Below are 21,834 nucleotides of genomic sequence, written 5' to 3'. Positions count from 1 at the left end.
AACCCTAATTAGTAGACTTCATTAAATATGCAAATAAGAAGTTGGCCGAAGTAAAAAATGCTTAATGACTTTCAATAATGTTAAATCATAGTATCTTAAAAATACATACCAAGTTTATTACAATTTTGATTTCTAAATTCAGCTATATGTCCCTAATTAGGAATGTTATGCAATATGCAAATTAGCAATTCACTTTAATGTGACCCCTTTATATCTTTCATAGAGGATAATTCCCTGTGTGACCAACATTCGTAGCGAATCTCATTCAATTCTGTGCAGCCGTTCTCAACGTATGTCCGATTTTTCAAAAACCATTAATTACGCAAATGAGCACGAAATATGCAAGTCACACCCACCAAAAACTAATCAGTTTTTACTATTTTCAAACAGAATCCATTTACCAGATTTGATTCTGATCTGATGAGCCGTTTTTGAGATAACGGGACCACAGACAGACACACAGACAGACACACACACAGACAGACAGACAGATACAAAAACAGACAGATACACAGACAGACATACATCGCTGCGACATTAGCTCACGTGTGTTAACACGTGAGTTAAAAATAGGTAAAGAGTTCAAAGCAAAAAAACAACAAAGTAACACGTGAGCTAAAAATAGGTAAAGAGTTCAAACCAAAAAAACAAAACAAAGTAACAACTTTTCCTAAATTTACATGAGGACAAAAGTCCTGCATGGTATTTTTAGCATACTAAAATCGATTAGTCTCACTCTGTACCTTTGGCGTCAATCGTCGCTCAAACATTCATATGTGATACAGCAGGTGCCGCCAACTAAGCTGTTCGTGCAAAAAAGTGTTCGTGCGCAGTTTTGCAGCGGGTGGGCAAATTTCAAAATTAATCAGCCGGCGGGGAGAAAAAATTGATATTTACTGTGGGAGGGGAAGAAATTTTATGATTTTCTGTGGATGGGGAGAAAATTTACAGTGGGTACCGGAAAATACGTAGAGGGAGGGGAAAGCCGTGGTTGATAGAACTAACTTAGAGGGGAGCAATGTTCCGAGGTATACTGCTAACTGCTCGCAAGGTTTTGCGTTGATCTGGGTTGCCCAGTGGGCATCTAGTCGGCAATGGTGAATTTCAGTAGTGGGAAAAGGGCAGTGGGGAGCTCGAATTGTTGTGGGGAGTGGAAAGCGGGCAGACCATAGATGCTGGAGGGCAGTGGGCATCAAAATTCAGTAGGAGGGCATATTTTCCGTTTATGCCAGTGGGAGGGCAGTTACGAACAGCTCTACTTTCCCCTCCAAATTTTGGGTCAAGGTCAAAAATAAGTGAAATTGGTATATCAGCCTTCAAAACATGTTTTGTGATGATTTTGCGAAATTGATGAAATTTACCAGTTGGTAGTACCTGATGCAGTGAGGTCACAGGTGCTATTTTTGATGGATAATTTGGAAATTGACTGTACAAGAAAACGCGCAGTCTTGAAATGGTCCAGAATTTGGATGACAGCAGCTGTGATCAACCCTTGTGCACAGTGAGCTGCTTGATTCAGCGACAGTTTGAAGCTGACACTGCTAGTTGCATCTGATGTTAACTTAACAGTTAACTTTCTTCGCAGTCGCAGGGGCCAGGAGTCAACTTCTTGGTTTGGAGCACCCTTGTCTGTTATAGCCCAAACTTAGGGAACAAATATCTGACTTACCGTTACTCTGAGGAAGTGTTAACTTATTTGGGTATCAACGAATACTAGCTCTAATTTGAAGAGCGGCATTATAAAAGTGCATTTTGTGTTGCTTCCCGACTCCCGCTGAATCAAGCAAAGTGCACAGTGCGCTGTTTCAATGATTTATGTATACCATATCCAAATGTGCTGCTTCAGAGCTTTCTTATCATTCATTATCGACCTCAACTTTATTTGCACCAAGTGTTGCAGACCCGTACTTTATCAGTGTATCGGCAATCGGACTTTGGTCTTTGAAACAAAGCGGACAGTTTCGGATTAAATTTAGATATGTATGTTCAAATGCATCGACTTGGCAATTTTCGAATATTCTGGTTCAGGGGCCCGTTTTACCTCTGCTATCAGCGCTAAAACAGTATTTTAGCATCGCTAGAATGAGCTCTCGTCTAGTCAGAATAGTTCATGGTAGCATGATATAATATAATCTTGAATAACCAATTGTGCTCGAAGTAGTTAATAGAATCGGGATTTTTTGAGAAATTTGACCTCTTTTTTCATAGGATTAGTTTAAAACCTTGCATATGAGTGATCGTCTGTAAAATTTAATAATATATTCTTTAAAAGCTTAAATGACAGATTATATCAATCAAAACATTATTAAAATAAACTTTGACATGCAGGAATGGGTCACATTTTACGCTTTAAAAGTTGGGAGGGTCGCTATTTTTCATGCAAGCATTTTTAAGGTTTATTTTGGTCAGTGTGAAAAACGCTCCCCTTCTCCATCCGTCGATCCGATGGTTTATGTCCATTCCCCCATACGTGAGGTTGGCTCTCATCAAACCCATCCCAATGAGCAAACTTCTACAAAACTACGTTACAACAACCATGAAGTATAGTCGCCAGTACTGGCCATCATCGAAATTAGTGGACAGGCTTGTGGGGCAGAATTTTTCAACATTTCATAGGGATCAACATCCTCACTTTAACTTGCCTGAACATTAACAAAGTGAAAGCTTGAACTTTGAAAAATGACAAGTTTAAAACATTGTTCCAAGTTCTGCATTCAAACTTTACTGGCATCAACTACGCTCGACGGAGACCAAACATCAATTATGTTTACTGTTCCTTGCCAGTTACGGTATAATACACCACTCTTGCTGAAAAACAGCATAGCATACACTAGGAGAGGTCCTACACTACACTATTTTTCTCAGTTAAAATGGTGAGCTTTTGACCAATTTGTTATAATTTGGCCGTAGTCCATAAATTATTTATAATGTACAGCTCAAGGACCAACAGGTAGCTAAATTAGTTGCCCTTGTCCTGACATTTTATGGCTAACACAGCCCATACGATATTCAAGGTTGCTTCTTTTGAAAGATGCAAATCAAGACTACAACAAAGTACCTTTTATTTTGGTAATTTATTTACAAATTGAGAGTCGCCTTTAAATGCAGTGTCGATTGTAATGTTACCTTCTTTCATAATTGGTAAATATTTAAAGTTATTTCATTGGACTGGTATATGTTGTAATATATTTATATAAGTCTCTCTTTTTCAATCTGAAGCAATTCATTTATCAGTATATACAGCATCAAAGGTTAAATGGGTCCTCAAATAGGCATTTCTGAGATTGTATTTGACAGTTAACATTTACAGAAAATGAAAGCAAATCATATCAGATTTGGTAATGCCTCTACCGGTAAAGCCTCGCATCATGTAATTGATTCTGATCAAAAGTGACATCATATTAACATGCTGATCTACGCCTATTGGCTCTTCAAAGTGTTTTACTACAATTTGTCAATGGATATCTACACAAAAACATCAGATATTCTTGCGCCCTGGAATGTACAAGATATTTGTATTCTCTCCGGAAAGCATCCCGAGCTTCTCAACTACACATCATCATCTTTTTTTACAAATACGTAAATATACACAGATTTTGTCCTTCTGACCATACTTTATTGTGAACATACATTCTTTCAGCCTTATAGATCATAAATCAGCCCGACCCGGGAGTCCGGCATAAACGCTCAAATGTTCGACACCTATGATGAGTTAGTGGCTATGACAAACATCGCTTGCGTATACGGTTTAACTTATCAACCCATCTAAATGTCAGGTTAATTAGCACAAGTACGGACGACCCATGACCAGGTGAACAGCTTTTTGCCTACACAAGAAAGCAAGATGGCGAATGTGGCTGTTTTAGTCGCTGTGGCTTTTGTCGTCATTTCGATTCTATACCAATACCTAAGACCAATCTTCACAGCTCGATTTTCAAAGGTAGGTTAATTTTTAGTCTGTGTAGGAAGGTAAGTAACTGCTACAGGCACTGTCGCTTTTGGTTAGATACACGGTGAACACGTCTTAATCTGTCATAGAATTTTCACCTACGACTGCTAGGGGCGTTCAACGTATACCTAACCACAAGCGACTATGGTTATAGCTCAGCTCCCGTATAAGCTTCATAGCTAGCATGAGGTAGCAATGTTTCCTGGCCTTTAAGCACTCGCCAATTCTAACGTTCTAGAGCAACATGTAAACTCATAATAACTTGTACAGTTAGGGAATTGACGTATGTTGCTCACTGTCTCTTTTTTGCAAAGATTCACTCAATTTTCATTATTCTGTTAACCAAGGATGAGCTTATTAATTTCGTTTTCCTTCTAGCATGAAAAGCAGTCGTATTAAAAAGGAGTGTAAATTTATGCAAAGTTGCATAGTCATTCATGATTGTCACTTTGTGTGCTCTTAAGCAGTGTACATACTCGCCTGGCTAGATCGAGTTGGATTAACTTAAGACGGCTTTGACTGATAAATCCAAAAGTCCACTAATGCATTTAAAATGAACCACTTTAAGAATTTGTCTCGGGCATATGACTCTACATACTGCCAATAACAAGTAATGTTGAACATCTGCGAGCCGTACATCAAAATACATGTTTATGTTTTTCTTTGAGTGCATACCTAATAAATATGCTGCTATACTTTAATTGGGGAGCTTGAAAAAATTTGAGAGTATCAAGGGGGGACTTTGAAAAATATAGTAAGGTTTCAATCTCGCACTCTCCGCCCCCCCCCCTCCCACCGTTATTTGTGAACGCTGTCTAAAACAATACCTTAACAAATAAGATATTAAATTTCATATAGTGTCTAGTTTTTTGCTTAACCTTTATCATTAATGTTAAAAGTGGGGCTTTTGACCGCAAATATGTACCCCTTCATTCATCGAGGAAATTATAGTGTCAATACTAAAGATAAGATTCTCTTCATTTAGAAAATGATGGGGTTTTCATTTCATCTTTGATAGGAAATTATTGCTTTGAAAAAAGATGTGTTGGTTAAGTGCAACACCACCCTAAGATAATAAACTATGTATGCATATACGCCATGTTGTTTCCTGAGGTTATCGAGAGGTTATCGAGAGCACCTATGGTTTAAGTAGGAGCACACGTTCTGGTTATAATTGTTTATGATTCATGATTTCCGCAACCAAGGCAACTGTTTGCTTGATCCGGGAGTAGATTTGCACCCTTTCTTGCCTGTCAAAGAACAAATGAACCTTTCAATACATACTGCTGACCCTGTAGAGATTTTCTTTTTTTGCTATTCGATTTTCATTATTGCAGTGGCCAGTATAACTTCATCCGACTTTCGAGTTATTTCAATAAATTAGTTCTTTGCGACCTTTACTAAGCTTGAATATAACCTCCGAAAATAAACCATCGAAGACCCAAGGTGGAACTACAACGCAAGAGCATATGATCTTCATTGCCGATTGCAAGATATCGTTGAGTTTTCATTTTCTGTTCACTATCCAAATCCCAGATGTTTTTGACTATTATAGTTAACACGATTGGAACTAATTTGGGATAATTGGATTTTGGTATTTTTTAAATTTCTCAAAAGAGTTAGGTGCCACATGGTTGAATGTTGCAATACAAATTACTCATAAAAACAAGTGTGTAATGAAAAACGGAAAGCAGAATCTGCTGAGATTACATTTGCAGCTTAGATCGACATTACTTCACCATCCAATTATCCCAAATTAGTTCCAATCGTGTTAGTTGTCTATTGAATAATCATAACCAAAAACACCGGTTATTAACACACTATAACAATACGGCCTGAATGAAACTTATGTCAAAAGACTCATGAGTTCGCGGAATGTAGCTAGTCTGTAGAAGGTTCGAGAGATGAGCGTTAAAAACAAATTTATACTATAAAGAATGGTCGAGAGATGAGCGTTGAAGCCGCATCTGTATTACCAGCCAGTGTTTATGTTCCCTAGTGTTATAGACATTTCATGAGCACAGCCATGCACTGGTCTGAACTTTACAGTTCAGTGATGATAGGTTATGTCCCTGATTACGGAGCCTAGACATGTAACATGTACTTAGGGTAGCAAAATGTGTGAACTGAACTTGTTGACGCCATATCAGGTACAGACTCACAAGCAATAGGGCAAAAATAATAACTCTAGCTTCGAGATCTCAACCCGTAGATGGGAAATTCCACACATTTTTGAATATAGTACTGCCTAAGAATACCAATTTCCACATTATTAATAGTTATTTGTAATGAACTAACAAACACTATCGATGGGGAAATATTTTAATGTGACAGTTCTTTCAGATTTCCATTGTAGGCAAGTGAATTGACGCAAATGTAAAAGCACTTCATCTATTATGTTTTGGAAAGAAAGAACTGCTAATACTTTACTTATGTATTTCCAAGGATGGTGCTAAAGTCTTAAAAGCAGAAGAAAAGTTGACATCAGTGAGGAAAATACCAGGAATGGAGAAACGACACCCCGAGTAGGTTTATCGATCACTTTTTCAAGTTGAGATGATGAAAATGATTGTGTTCTATAGACGTAATTGCAGTCGACTTAATGTGCATTCGGATCGGAAAGAATAGAATCTGATCTTTGACAAGGGTTTGAATTGCAATGATATAACTTGTTTATGAAATGCTCAGCATCAGGACAGTCTCAAGTGGAGCGAACTTTTACCAATTTCAAAAAAGGGTCAGACAAAATAAATTATTCATCGGGTTTTTCTCCGAAAGCAATGAGGCAGCGAGTGATTTTTTTTCGAACTATACAGAACATTTTTATTACAAAGGGTGCTGTGTATAACCTTATATTACTTTGTTAACTTTTTGATGAAAGAAGATCACAGTTGGAGAAGAGTTGTTTCTTGCATGAAATATGTAACCATAACTACAAATAATATTGCCATATTTTTGCTAGTGTTGGTTCCTGTGGTGTCAAGGTGTACTCGATGGTGATGTAGATGATGTTCGAAAGCGTTTGCCGTTGGCATCATGTCAGTCAAATCAAATTTGTACTTCGAGCGGGAAGAATTGAATCCGATTCCGATCTTTCCGAATTATCCTATACTTATCGCGGAAAAAACTCTTTCCTGGAAACAAATTGCATCGTGTCATAATACAAAATAAATTTATGTATTCCGTAAAAATGATCACCATGTTACCTGTCAAACACTAATATCTTTATCAAAATTAGGGATGGCAATTTACAAGACATTACGGAGGCAGGTGGTTTTGCTGACTTTCTATTCAAGTTACACGCCAAGTATGGCCATGTTGCGTCATTTTGGTATGGCAAGCATTATTACGTCAGTCTGGCGTCACCTCAAGCCTGGAAGGATCACATGAAGATCTTTGATAGACCAGGTAAGCGTATTTTACATTGGTAATATAACTGTTAACTCGATTCTTTATGAGTTTACCACAAAGTAGCTGACAATTTTGTAGTGCAATCATAGAGCGTATCTAAATGTGACTCTGCCTGTAACTGTGAAGAGAGACCTCGTTCCTTTTGTTCCAACGTTATACCCCGTTATCGTTTTGATACTTCTTCTTCTTAAGGTAGAATGCACCTCGCGGACAGATATTCGGACTCACAAACTTTCACAATTCTTCGTGATCGACCTCTTGGGGGCTCATTTTAAAGCTCTTGGTATAAAAAAAACTTTTCACCGCCTTAGTTTTTCGAAAATCGAAAATTTTATTTTTGTGCATAGAATTAACACAGGGATAGCAGCCATTTTCAATTTCAAATATCGTTAGATATTGGGCCATTTGTTTCTCTAGAAGGAAAATTTGCTTGGCGACCGCCGATTTTCACTCTCGATTTTGAAAGATAATGGTTGAAATATTCCTTGGGGAAAGTTTGAGCAAAAGATCAAGTCTTTCACTTTCCGGGCGCACACTGCCTTAAATGTAAGGAGAAAATTAACAGCATAAATAACCCAGAATAAAGTGTCCTTACCGTCAAAACAGATTTCTCAAGAAGGTATGTCTCTTGATGTCATACTTTCTCGTAAGTTAAGGGCAAGAACTAAGTTGCGATCCACATTATTTGTCAGAGTAACTAATATAACAAACACAACCACTTAGTTCACATATTACATTCTTTACAGTCTCACTTGACCGGCGAATGTTATCAACATATGCACTTGTACGGTATCACCATCTGTTTCACCGGCAGCAAAGTAGTCTAGACTATGGCGTGACACGTGAAATTTCAAAGTATGTTATTGCTACTTGCCATATACTAATCTAACCATCTTGCAGTCGAACTGTTCGAGTTCCTGAGGCCACTTATTGGTGATAACAGTCTCCAGACTACCAACGGTAATGAAGGCAGAAGCCGACGGAAGATATATGATGTTTCATTTCAAAATCACGCCCTACAGAATTACTACAAATATATTTAAGCGGTAAGAGAGCTATGAAATATGTTATGAAGGATGCGGTGATGGTAGCCATTATTCTACTATGACCCTTAATGAGACATGTTTAATTTTTGCGATCGTGCTTGAATACTGAGTTATAAAAACTTACACACTTGCCTAATTATTCAAGATAAAATCAACAAATGCATAGAATTACACAAAGCAAGTCATTTTCAATGATATAGTCCCCGCCAAATATAGATTTTGTCAATGAACTGCGGTTAAAGTGTGGCAATGTGTTTGTAAATGCACTTTCAAGTCACAAGTCCAGTAGTGAGTAATAGTCACAAGTATGAGCACACACTTTTTTAGGGTACAAGTATTTAAATATGCTGAAACTGCCTTGCGCTATTTGAGTAAATGATATTGGAACATGGGAAGAAAATTGGCTGCATAATTCTGTAGGATTACAATTCAGAAATATATCCCTAATTAGGAAATTCACAAAATATACAAATTAGCAATTAACTTTCATTTCCCCGCAGTGTCTTTCACGGCTGATAAATCCTTGTGTAATCTACATTTGTAGCAATTCTCATCATGTTTTGTGCAGCCGTTTTCATGGTATATCCGCTTTATTTCTACAATCATTGATTATGCAAAATCGGCATAAAATATACAGGCCGCAATCTACAAATATTCGTGAACACGTGAGCCAAAGACCTGAATTTTGTCTAATTATCGAGGGTCAGAAAATTGAAACCTTAGGCTTATTGCATATTTAACTCCTATTACCTGGTCATGATATGAACAAGATCAATACCTTCCACAATGGGTGCCTGCGACGGATCTGCCGCATCTTCTGGCCAAATAAGATCTCGAACAAAGAACTCTACAAGAGGACAAAGACTGAGAGCCTGGTGATTGAAATCCAGCGCCGCCGGCTTAGATGGCTTGGTCACGTCCTCAGAATGTCCCAAGATCGCGTGCCAAAGACTGCCTTACGATGGACTCCACCTGGAGAAGAGGCAGGGTCGGCCTAAAACCACCTGGCGCCGCACGGTGATGGCTGAGCTGAAGGAGATGGGTCTGACCTGGGGCGAGGCACAACATGCAGCCAAGGATAGAGAAAGGTGGAGGCAACTCGTCATCGCCTTATGTCCCACCCGGGACGAAGAGGACTGAATGAATGACCTGGTCATGACGGCTCTATTACCTCAGGGTCATGCGTTACGAGAATTGCATCGACATTCCCAGAGGCCGTAGAGGGGTAGAGCGATGTCTTTCTGCTATCGCAAGACCACGAGGGGTAATAAACGGGTGCTGTAGCTCGAAGAAAGACCACGTTATGGGTGTTTTATAACACACCACATGCTTATGCTCTTTTATGTATTCTTTACATTATGTATAAGCTTATGGTTTGGTATATAGGCAATGAAACAAGTTTACTGGGCGATTCTCCACAGCGGGTACAGTGGTGTCAATTTCTTCACAAAATGATGCGAAATTGACCATAGCATACCGTATAACGTCCTTAGTTGCACTTGAAATATTCGTTGTCAATGAGGTTTTCAAAGTCTTACGCTGTGCCGGTTTGGTCAGAAACTCATTTCGCATCCCGGGCGCTCATCATGCTCAAATCACCCGCCAGTGTGTTTCAAAGTTGCAAACGACACTAACCGTATGGTCACGTGTCCGGGCACTTGTTCAAAATACTACTTCCCAACGGAAACGGTCTTTGTAAAAATGCCCCTGACGTCACCATTAGAGACAAGTTGTATCTATTTTCTCGTCACGTGGCGTATTCTGAAGAATTGCGACACGAACGAGCATGTGGCGTGTTATAATGTTAAATTTGTGACTGGATCGAAAGATGTTATATCAATGTGTATATACATGACTAGACTTGGTTCAAGTCTGTGATTAGTGAATGTTTGAGTGGAGTGAACGCAATGATTTGTATTCTGCTTTCATGTGAAACGCGCGCGCGCGTGAGTGGACGCGATGAGTGGGGTGAACGCGATATGAGTGGAGTGAACGCTACACAGCGGAGTTTCACCCGGTATCCCGGCAGAAACTAACTCACTACTGCGCAGACTCAAACGTGACGCATTCAATCGCTGGCAAAACCTGGCGTGAGCTGCCAAATTCCGGATTGGTTTGTACGAAATAGGAGAGACACAAGAGAAACTATTATAAATTATTTATTTTTTAAATTCACCGACTTGAACCAAGTCTAATACATGACGTGTAAGCTTATAGGATATATTTCGATGGAACTACTTGATAATTGAATTGTCACAAAAACTTTTTTTAAAGATGGCTAATGACGTAGCAGAGAAGCTGTCTTCTGTTCGTCCCGAAGAACACATTGCGCTGCAGCAATGCATATCATTGTTTGTGAGCAAGGCCTTTGGAAGGGCTTTTTACGGAGTCTACTTCGAAGACGAAAAGAAAGTCACTGAACTGTACCACAATTACGAAACGGTAAGCGCACTAATCCTACTAGCGCTCGATGTTATGACCTAATGATAAATAATGGCACATTTTTGTGATTACAAGTTGTAAAGTCACTACAACCACAAGTCGACTGAATGCCTCGAAACGCAGACATATGAAGATATTCGCCGTCCTAAGTAAGGATATCAAGATAATCCCTGGTGCATTTTGTGAGCCAGTGATTCATCTGAACTTCGGGGAAAAAGATTAGCGATGCCGATCATCGAGGGCAAGAAAAATTACAATATTATGCTGTATGAAGATGTAGCTGTGGAAACGTGATTTAATGTGCCATGGAAGTGGAAAATCGGGATTCTTGAAGTATACGATATGCTTAATCAACAGATTCGTTAAGGGCAAAAAAATTTGACAAGTCATTCGAGCATGTAGATAGTGGGCAGAATAATTGGCAAACACGTTTAACTTTTTTGTTAATGTGACTGCGTACTTTAGTACGCAATCCACACAATAAAATCATCTAGTGCCGCCTTTGGATTATCATAATTTGAAATTTTGCAGATATAATTTATCCTCTTTTATGGTTATTTTTAGATTTTTGAGGCGCTGAACCAGAAGATTGGTGACATTAGCTCTGCGAATGATGAAAAATTCAATGCTGGTATGTTTCATTTCATACTTAATATCGCCAATTTTGTGTGGAGTGCTATGACTATGGTGCCAAAGCTTGTATGTTGCCTTTTCTTGGTTCTAAGCACATTATAAGAGAGAGCACATTAACACTATAATAGAGAATATAATAACAATAGTAAATATATTTAAAGTCGCAAAACGCATTTATTATATTTTGACGAAATGCACAATATAATCGCATCTAATGTCATTTCGTGTCCTTAAAATGCCGTTGTAAGAAGCATAGTACTTCAAAACGCATCCTAATATTTGGCTTTCCTTTACAATTCAACGCGATGCCCTCAATCGACCATGCAACCTGCAACACAAGGGGCAGTTTAGGAAAATGGATATTGTTGGCCATACTTACAATAATGACCTTCGGTTACTTTTTTCGATTCGCCCCTTCAACTACTTGTAGTGTTTTGTATGATTGAATACATTTTGTCCTCTTGTCCGCAATTCAGCATTTTTCCATGGGCAGGTATGTTTGCTCTGGTGAGAGTTTTCACACTGTCCCCAATTATACAGGTGGTCTTTTAGTCAACACGTGAATGAAATTGCATCAGTCTTGTTCATCTCGGCGAAGCACTAAAGGCTACGCTGATTCACGTTCCCTTTAATTCAGCCTTGAATGCCTGGCGTGGGCTGATACAAGAAGCAATTCAACACCGACGTGACAATCCTCCAGAGAGGGAGGAAGACAGGAACTTCCTTGATGTGCTCATTGATTTTTGTGAAACTGACGAAGTACTGTTCAGTGACGCTTCCCTGTTCTACGTCGCTGGTTACCATACTACTGTATACAGTAAGTGAATGAATATTTCCCATTATAACTTTTAAAAATCCGCAATCAAATACTTGTTGCTGTGGCCTTCAATTCTCACTATCGCAGGTAGACAGCTTTTCAGAGATACCGTGAAGCATAGTTTTCTGAAATGCCATTATTTTACTGTACTGTGAGAGCCGAGAAACAGATTGTCCACTCGAGTTAATCAGTCAGCGTTCTTTAAAACAGTAAATAAATACAAAATGAATGAATGAATGAATGAATGAACGAATGAATGAGTATACGAAGTCATGTACGTCTTCTATGTGTCAATTAAATTTTCATAGACATCTCGCCTTCTGCTCGAAGTTGTACGGCTCCGCGTAAAACACTCGTACACGATGACGTCAAACAGAGAAAAATGCCATGCGATCATATATAAACATATAGAAGATGTATTTTGCGAAGTTTTATATCTCTTATAGCAAAATTGCTGGTTCATTTCAAAGTTTCTGGACTACACTAATTTTGTGTTTCACTTTAAGAATCAGTCATCATATATTATCTTTGTATTCCTGTGTTCAAAACAGAAAATAGTGGAAGACTGCCGGTGTCGATCGGATAGGTGTATAGATTTTACGTTGTGACTGATCAGAAATTCATGCCTTATGAACTAACATGGCAGGTTGGAATAGTTCTTTTACCGGTTCCATGATGCAGTGCGCGCCAGGGTATACAAAGCGTACGTTACTCACAGAACTTTTTAGCCGTAGGGTACACGCAGGGTATGTTACTCATAGAACTCTATGACAGATTACACCCTGACCTATATTTTCGTTGCTGATGGTTAGAATATGCACGGGGCATTATTTGACATTGCAAATTTGCGTAATTCTTCTATAACAATCCATATCAGTATTTTCATTGTTTTGAGTTGTAAGTACGGTGTTTGATAAAACCTCTGCAGTGCATTGTGGGATAACCGGGAAAAGGTCTATTGCTTTTCTCCCCCTAGTGCTGGTATGGGCGATCTACTTCATGGCACGAGACATGAAAATACAGGATAAGGTGTACGAAGAAATAATCGAAATCCTAGAGAAAGATCGAGATATTGATTTTCAAAATCAAAGTCAGTTAGGGTACGTATTTAACCGTTTGTGCTTTTAAGGCAGTTATTGTTCGATACATATCAGCTATGTAGGGAATCTGTTACTGGACTTACAAACACTAAAGCGAGTTTCAGACAGACGATTTCAACAATTTCAATACTTAGTGTGTTCTTTACATTTCTACTGCCAAAATAATGCATCCAGCGCTGTAGTCCTCCTGGGATGAAACACGCAAAACAGTCACTTTGAAGATACTAATCAATGTTTAAATATCCTAAAGTTATAGTTTAACTTGTTGTAAAAATATTGTTTGGTGTGCTTGAAGACAAAATAACATGTTTCGTGCCTCGCCTTTAGAGGTCTTAGAGTACCTGCACACTAATGAAACTTTAAGTTCAAGTAGAAAATTATCTTGGCCACATTGAAACGACATCTTCACCTCTGATTAACTCAGGGCAATTTCTTTTGCGTGCTATGAGTGTAATTCACACTAGCTTACAGTCTTTTGTCAGAAAGTCTTTCATTCCTTGTCAAAACTTTACTAAATATTGTTTCCAACATCATGATTGAATGAGAGCATCGATTTCTATAGAGCCATTTCAAACTCGTTCAAATGATAACGTCTGCATTATACACTTTCAGGAAGAAAATACAGCTATCGGCAAATATTTACCGATTTGTAAAGTGACTTTCTTTCGTAGTGTTGGAAGACAAAATTCATAAATATGGTGAAAGATGCAAAATTTTCTATTGAAAGGTACCTCAAAAGGGTCATGGATGAAACGATACGCTGCTCTATTCTTGGGACGATGTCCGCGAGAGTGAATAACGAAGAGGACATGAATGTGTTGGATTACACTATTCCAAAAGGAGTAAGTGCTTTAGGATTGTACGTAGAGGGCAGTCGTTTCAAATTCATATTGAAATACTGACCAAGTCGCTTAAAAGAATCTTCTACTCGAATTCTTATCGCCGAGACGGGTAACATGATGCATAGTCAAATTTAGCATTACAACGTGTCGTGCACAATTTAGTTTTATCGATAAGTGAAAAGTTCTGTGTTACGTTTGGCCTTGTTCTTTATTGAAGGTTCGTCTCGAGAAGAAAGGCAGACTTTAGTCAAATTCCTCTTGTAAGCATTACAGAACGAAATCAATGCAGCAAATTTAAGCCAGAAGATTTTTACTTTGACATAGTGACATTTATTGCTCATGTTTCCCGTGCAAATATGTGTAATATCACACTTAAGGGCCTTGCGGTTATATTCTGAATGATGAGACACACAAAACATGCACCTACACTCCAGCAAAGATATGCGTGTACACTGATACTTTGACTTAAGATTGAGGTTTGATAATCAGTATACTTGTGTCTCTTGTCTGTCTAGGCTGGAGTAGTACACGCCCTTGGTGTTGTGTCGGCGGACGAGACCATTTGGCCTGACCCAGAAAGGTATTGAGTTCCGTAAAACAATAATACGCATTTCACGAACAGACGTGTGGACTTCAAAAATTTATTACTTTTCTTGTATGTTAACTGTGAAATCTAATAGTCAAGCCTGTGCAGACGTTTTCACGATCTCGATTATGAGAACACCATTCGAAGACATAATGCCGCAATAGAGTGAACATCGGGTGTAGCGGGCATTTAAATGTCAGACAATGATAAATTTTAGATACACCCACTTGTGTGTCTGATCCCAATTGCGCAGTAGGACCTCTGATTGCTATTCGTGGTTAAAAACAATGGACTTGTGGACCGATACAGCTTTCAGGATTTGCTGAAAAAATAATATCCAAAATTAAAAGAAAACCGATATGACTGTTAAAAACCGCAGTCTTTCTTTAACCCCATTCAGTCGAATGTTACGGTTTGTCGTCAAATACTATGCGAAGAGTTTTGACAAAACTTAATTTTGTCATCTCTTTAAGCATATTAGATATGCCAACCTTTTGCAAATTTTATAATGACTCAGCTGTATATTGAATTTCAAAGTTGTAAGTCCAGTTGTGCGGAGAAAGCTATATTTTGGCCAAAAATGAGAAAATCAGTCCAAGTAAAATTTCCATCCTTCATAGTGAGAACAACCAAACTACGGTCATCATGAGTGACCAGTATGTCAAATACGAAAGATTGTTTAGCAGTGGCTTTTAGACAAGAGAAGAGAATAGATGGCAACGGCTGAGGAACCTATCCTAATATCTTTGCGAATGGTTCAAACGTTCCTATATGTAAATCTTTTCAGTTACAACCTCCTGCTTTGGGGAGCATATTGCTTGAAGCAGTAATTGAGAGTAACTAAAAGCTTATAACATGACAATTACCTGCTTCGCTCCTGTGCACACATTCGACCAAACATGTCACCTTGAGGTAGAACGCGCCTCGGAGACAGATATTCGGACTCTCAAACTTTTACAATTCTTTTCTGACCTACCACTTGTGCCAATGTGGATCTTCATTTTAAAGCTCTTGGTATAAGAAAACATTTCACCGTCTTAGTTTTCCGAAACTCGATTTTTTTTAATTTTTCTTAAAAGAGTTAAGGCAGGGATGGCGGCCATTTTGAATATCATAATACCAGGTAAATGGTTGGTAATTTGTTTCTCTATTACCAAAATTTTCAAAGTTACCCCCGATTTTTGTTCATGATTTTAAAAGAGAATTATTGGTTGAAATATCCCTTGAGCAATCGAACTTTTGGGCAAAACTTTAAGGCTTTCACTTTCGGGGCGCAAACTACCTTAAGGGTAGATTTACTTTGACTGTAAAATTAGTGTAAGGGATTGCTTCTAAATCAATATAACTGGGATCACTATTGTACACAGATTCGACCCGGATCGTTTTCTCCCGGAGAAAGTCGCAGAGCGTCACAAGTTGGCATTTTCTCCAATTGGATTCGCTGGCAAGAGGACCTGTCCAGGATACCGCGTCTCATATGCTGCGGGTGTACAGCTGTTGTCAACATTGTGTAGGAAGTTCAAGTTCCACCTGGTGGGAGGTCAGAGCATACAACGAAAGTATGGTTTCGTTACATTTCCTAGCGAAGAAATCAAAATCATGGTAGAAAAACGAGAATGACGACTCCGTATCCTTGATTGTGTACCTTATTACCCCAAACGACTGAAACTAATTTGGGAGAATAGAATCTTTTAATTGTTTAAAGGTATACAGTCACCTGTAATCTAAATATGCCCATATATATGGTCAAAGGGGCGTTCCTTGGTATTCAAAATGCCCATGTGAGGGCGCTGTTTTTAAAAAGCGGCCACCCGCTTAAAATATGTGATTGTTCAGATTTTCTCTTTCCATGGTAACTGTGGCAAAATTGGAACAGGTCACAGTATACCTTTAAGTGTAAAGTGCCACATGGCTTCTTAGAGTTGCAACATTACCAGTTACCCATAAAACAAGTGAATTGCTAAAAAAGAACAGTAAGCGAGCTCAAATTTGCTGATTAAACCAAAATTACTACAATATCCTATTCTCCCAACTTTGATACAATCGTGTTAATTGTTATCTCTGACCTATTTCCGATTACATTTGCTTTGGTCATACTCGAGTTGGGAGTTAATTCTCTCAAAATTTGATGTGTCCACAAGATGGATTAATTAAATCCATAACAGAATATTTTAAATTCTGCGAAACAAGAAATAAAGCGGAGTCTACCATGAACACAGATATGTTATCCTATACGGCCATTATCAGCTTTTTTTGAAGTAAATGCTAAGTCGATTTCTCGTTGTCGATGCAAAATTCGTACGATCGTATGTCAACCATCTGTTATTGTTCTTTCAAATACTATACAAAACACCCTCCAATGATAATTCCTAAATGCTCACTTTATGTCGGGAGAAGTTTGAAAATAAACCATGTTCCATATTGGAGATTGAGCAACAACCTATCCGTGATTGTTATTTTTCCAATTTTCTTTTCTTTCAAAAAACGAAGTTTGTTCATCGTACAAGTACCCCTTCCCGGCCTACAAAGTACGAAAGCAAACTTTGCACATCATAACGAGGCAAAGCCTCACGCATTATGGTGTGCAAAGTTTGCTTGAGTACAATATTACTAATATCTTATAGTTTTGGCAATGCCAGTGAATTTGAAGATGTAGAAAAGATCCGGGCACAATGTTGGATAATTGCATACGTTATCAGCAATAATCTGGGGAAATGATGTAACACAATCCACTGGTATTGACAAAGCTGTAATATAATTGCCAATAAAGAATTTAACGTTCAAGTATGGTCTATTTACCGTGGCCGAAAACGACACAGACCCTCTTCAGTTTGTAATTGCGTCGTTCTGTTAGAGCTGCGTCGTTCTGTTTTGATCTGCACTCTTCAGTTTGTAATTGCGTCGTTCTGTTTGAGCTGCGTCGTTCTGTTTCGACCTGCGCTCTTCAGTTTGTAATTGCATGAATTGCGTCGTTCTGTTTGAGCTGCGTCGTTCTGTTTTGACCTGCGCTCTTCAGTTTGTAATTGCGTCGTTCTGTTTGAGCTGCGTCGTTCTGTTTTGACCTGCGCTCTTCAGTTTGTAATTGCGTCGTTCTGTTTGAGCTGCGTCGTTCTGTTTTGTCCTGCGCTCTTCAGTTTGTAATTGCGTCGTTCTGTTTGAGCTGCGTCGTTCTGTTTTGACCTGCGCTCTTCAGTTTGTAATTGCGTCGTTCTGTTTGAGCTGCATCGTTCTGTTTTGACCTGCGCTCTTCAGTTTGTAATTGCGTCGTTCTGTTTGAGCTGCGTCGTTCTGTTTTGACCTGCGCTCTTCAGTTTGTAATTGCGTCGTTCTGTTAGAGCTGCGTCGTTCTGTTTGATCGTCGCTCTTCAGTTTGTTTTGTTGTAATAAAGGGAAAGCAACTCCACACATCGTTCATATCTGAGTTGTATGCATTCTGTGTATGATATTGTGTATATTGTGAGTGTGTATCATGTTTGATTGTTTTATGTGAGTATTGGTCAGCCATGGCGAATGTAATAAAGGGAAAGCAACTCCTCATATCGTTCATATGTGAATTCTTTGCGTTTTGTGTATGATTCTATGTGTGTGTATATAATGTTTAGCTGTTTATGTAAAGGGTTATTAGCCATGGCGAGACGTACCCGTAATTTACGTGCCTTCAGTGTCTTGCTGTTAACCCACATCGGAGCGGAGAGACTAGCGTTACACTGCGATCCTTTGAAGCTACGTTTCGAAAACAGAGTTTTCTTCATCAGTCACTTAAAATTCATTTTTGATTGGTGAGACATGTTGAATGATTGATTGATTTTGTGTGTTAATATGTTGTTCCACTGAAGTTTGTTGTTCAATTACGGAAGCTATGTCTACGGTTTAGTCTTGTTGTGTTTGCGTATGCTCATTTGAATCTGAGTGCGAGCTATTGTAGCTTTGTGAAGTCTGGCATTTGTAAGTGTATCGCATACTTCTGTTCCTTCTGTATGCGATTATTGGTTGCTCGAAGGTTTGCAGCATGAAAAAAATATTTGGGACAAGATTTCACTGACGTTCTTGATCCAAGGCTTAAATAGTATAAAATCATGGACTTTTGTATAAAATACAGCAAAAAACGGGCTAAGTGTCAAAGACACAAGGAAAAAAAGCTGGAGCAACAAAAAAGGACCTCGAAATTAAGAAAGTGAAATAGAAAAACATGAAAAGACATTGATGAAGTTCAGAGAGCTTTAGATGATATTTACGAAGTCAAAACACAAGGTATTATTCAACTTGCTAAAGTAAGATGACATGAGCTTGGTGAAAAAGCAATGCTTATTTTTTGAAACTTGAAAGAGAAATCATTACAAAAATCACATTCGTAAACTTCAAGCATCTACAGATTTAAATGAAATTTTAAACACGCAGAAAAAATTTTATCGAAATTTATACCAGACTACACATTGTTTTCCTGAAGAAAATCCCGAAGAGTTCACTGGCGATTTGCATATTCCTTTACTGTCAGAATTACAGAACAAATATTTGTGAGGGTTATTTGAGTCTCGAAGAGGGCTACCAAGCTTCGAAAAACATGTCCAGTAATAAAAGCCCGGGGAATGGCGTTTCTGGCCCTTATATGGTAATTTAATTGTACTGAGTTTAAACTATATGTACACGTCCATATGGAGAGTTGTCAGTGTCAGTTTCCCAAAGATAAGCAACCATTACTTTGATTGATAAAAAAGAAAAAGATCGTCTGCAGCTGAAAACTTGGGGACCTATTTGTCTTTTAAACTTTTATTATAAAAATTGTTGCCAAGGCCCTTTTAATTCGAATTTCAAAGTTTTATCGGAAATAATTTACCCAAATCAAGCTGGTTAATATGTGAAAGGTCGCTACACGGTGACGCTGTTGACCGGTCGTCCCCTTCGTCGACCATCAGACCAACTTCATGAACTTTCCGAGCGCAAGGTGAATCGTGGCAGAAATATACAATTACACTTACTTGAACTAATTTCTACACAAACTGGGAAAAGTTTACTTCAATCAGTTGACAAAATATGTCTCCGAAAAAATCTAAGCGTGTCAATAGCCACCTTGGCTATTGCCACGCGCGTGGCAATAGGCAACTTGGCTATTGCCACGCGCGTGGCAATAGACACTCCGATATATATATATATATATATATATATATATATATATATATATATATATATATATATATATATATATATATATAGTAAACACAATACGAACACAACCTTTAACACAATAGAACAAAGTTAGACATCCTGGCTTCCAGAATGAAATAATACGTACAATCTGCCGTTTATATACCACGAAATTTATCCACTGAACCTGACTTGAGGCGATTGATAAAGAAAGTCTGGCAAACTTTCGAAACATAGCGTTAGTGTCGTACGCAGTGTCTCTACTCTGGAGTACAGACTGCACTGACATTCATATTTAGCTGTCTCGCCGTACCTAAATTGCCATTGTACAGACTGCACTGACATTCATATTCAGCTGTCTCGCCGTACCTATTCTGTTCTGTACACAAGACAGTGAAACAAAAAATACACACCACCATACATTAAAGGCAAACAACCAATTGTGAACGATGTGGGAGTTGCTCTCCCTCTACTACCTATGACTCCACGGGCACCCATGCCAAGTTGCATATTCTCCAAGTGACCGTTCAATGTTTGTTACAAAATGTTTACTCCAGTACTTCCGTGTTATGCTGAAAACAAACTGAAGAGCACAGATCAAACAGAACGATGCAGTTCAAACAGAACGACGCAATTACAAACTGAAGAGCGTAGGTCAAAACAGAACGACGCAGCTCAAACAGAACGACGCAATTACAAACTGAAGAGCGCAGGTCAAAACAGAACGACGCAGCTCAAACAGAACGACGCAATTACAAACTGAAGAGCGCAGGTCAAAACAGAACGACGCAGCTCAAACAGAACGACGCAGCTCAAACAGAACGACGCAATTACAAACTGAAGAGCGCAGGTCGAAACAGAACGACGCAGCTCAAACAGAACGACGCAATTACAAACTGAAGAGCGCAGGTCAAAACAGAACGACGCAGCTCAAACAGAACGACGCAATTACAAACTGAAGAGGGTCTGTGTCGTTTTCGGCCACGGTATCTATTTGAAGTGAGAGTCCATGACGCTAGTACAGAAATTTGCGAGAGATTTGCGAGAAATGGACACTTTCTCGCTGTATTGCGAGAAGTAAGCGAGAAAACATACTTTCTTGCAATCAAGCTGCGAGAACTGTGCTTTCTCGCATGCATCTGCGAGAAACTGAATTCTCGCAATCAATCAGCGAGAACTATGTTTTCTCGCTCTGCATCTGCGAGAAATTGTGAAATATGTGTGAAATGCTTACACAGAAGAATACAATTTCTCGCAGATGCAAAGCGAGAAAACAAATTTCTCGCTGACTGATTGCGAGAATTCAGTTTCTGGCAGATGCTGAGCGAGAAAACACAGTTCTCGCCAGCTGTTTGCGAGAAAATTAAATTCTCGCTAAGTTATTGCGAGAAAGTTATGTATTCTCGCTTACTTCTCGCAAAAGCGAGAAAGTGTCCATTTCTCGTAAATTTCTCGCAATTTCTGTACTATGTGAAGAAATATGCACATTTGTAAAATGTTGTGAAAGTCTTTGTGAAGCAAGTTACCTTCGTGACACAATTGTGCTGCTCCTCGAGCCCAGTGAAACAATGGTCCCTTTCACTGAAGGCAGAATGCGCCTCGAGGACAGATATTGGGACTCTCAAGTTGTTCGCTGATCACTGCGTCTCACGTGACCAGGCAAGCAGCACGTAGCAAGACGCAGACACAGGCAAACCGCCATTTTGAAATGTGCTAGTCTGGTTCCCTGACCCATTTCCCCGGTAGAGGGCGTGGGGAAATAAAGGGTCAGGTACGGCTAATGTAAACATGGACGCTATTGGGTTAAAATAAAACAAGCTGTGATTGGATGAAAGTAACACTTGTAACTTTTTCTCATGTTTCTTG

General features: G+C 38.8%; 1 protein-coding gene across 1 annotated transcript; it reads left to right on the top strand.

The window, feature by feature from the left end:
* The first annotated feature begins 2,838 nt into the window (after positions 1-2,838).
* LOC139136346 (cytochrome P450 20A1-like) lies at positions 2,839-17,307 on the top strand. Its single transcript, XM_070704074.1, has 11 exons — positions 2,839-3,940; positions 6,395-6,474; positions 7,188-7,357; positions 8,261-8,406; positions 10,681-10,848; positions 11,413-11,479; positions 12,119-12,298; positions 13,275-13,398; positions 14,126-14,240; positions 14,756-14,820; positions 16,194-17,307. The coding sequence occupies exons 5-11, from the start codon at positions 10,681-10,683 to the stop codon at positions 16,444-16,446; spliced, it is 972 nt and encodes a 323-aa protein (XP_070560175.1). The 5' UTR covers positions 2,839-3,940; positions 6,395-6,474; positions 7,188-7,357; positions 8,261-8,406; the 3' UTR covers positions 16,447-17,307.
* Positions 17,308-21,834: the final 4,527 nt, after the last annotated feature.

Source organism: Ptychodera flava, chromosome 1, assembly GCF_041260155.1.
Source record: "Ptychodera flava strain L36383 chromosome 1, AS_Pfla_20210202, whole genome shotgun sequence".
NCBI lineage: Eukaryota > Metazoa > Hemichordata > Enteropneusta > Ptychoderidae > Ptychodera > Ptychodera flava.
The sequence above is the reverse complement of the archived record's forward strand: the minus strand, read 5'-3'. Positions and strand labels throughout refer to the sequence as shown.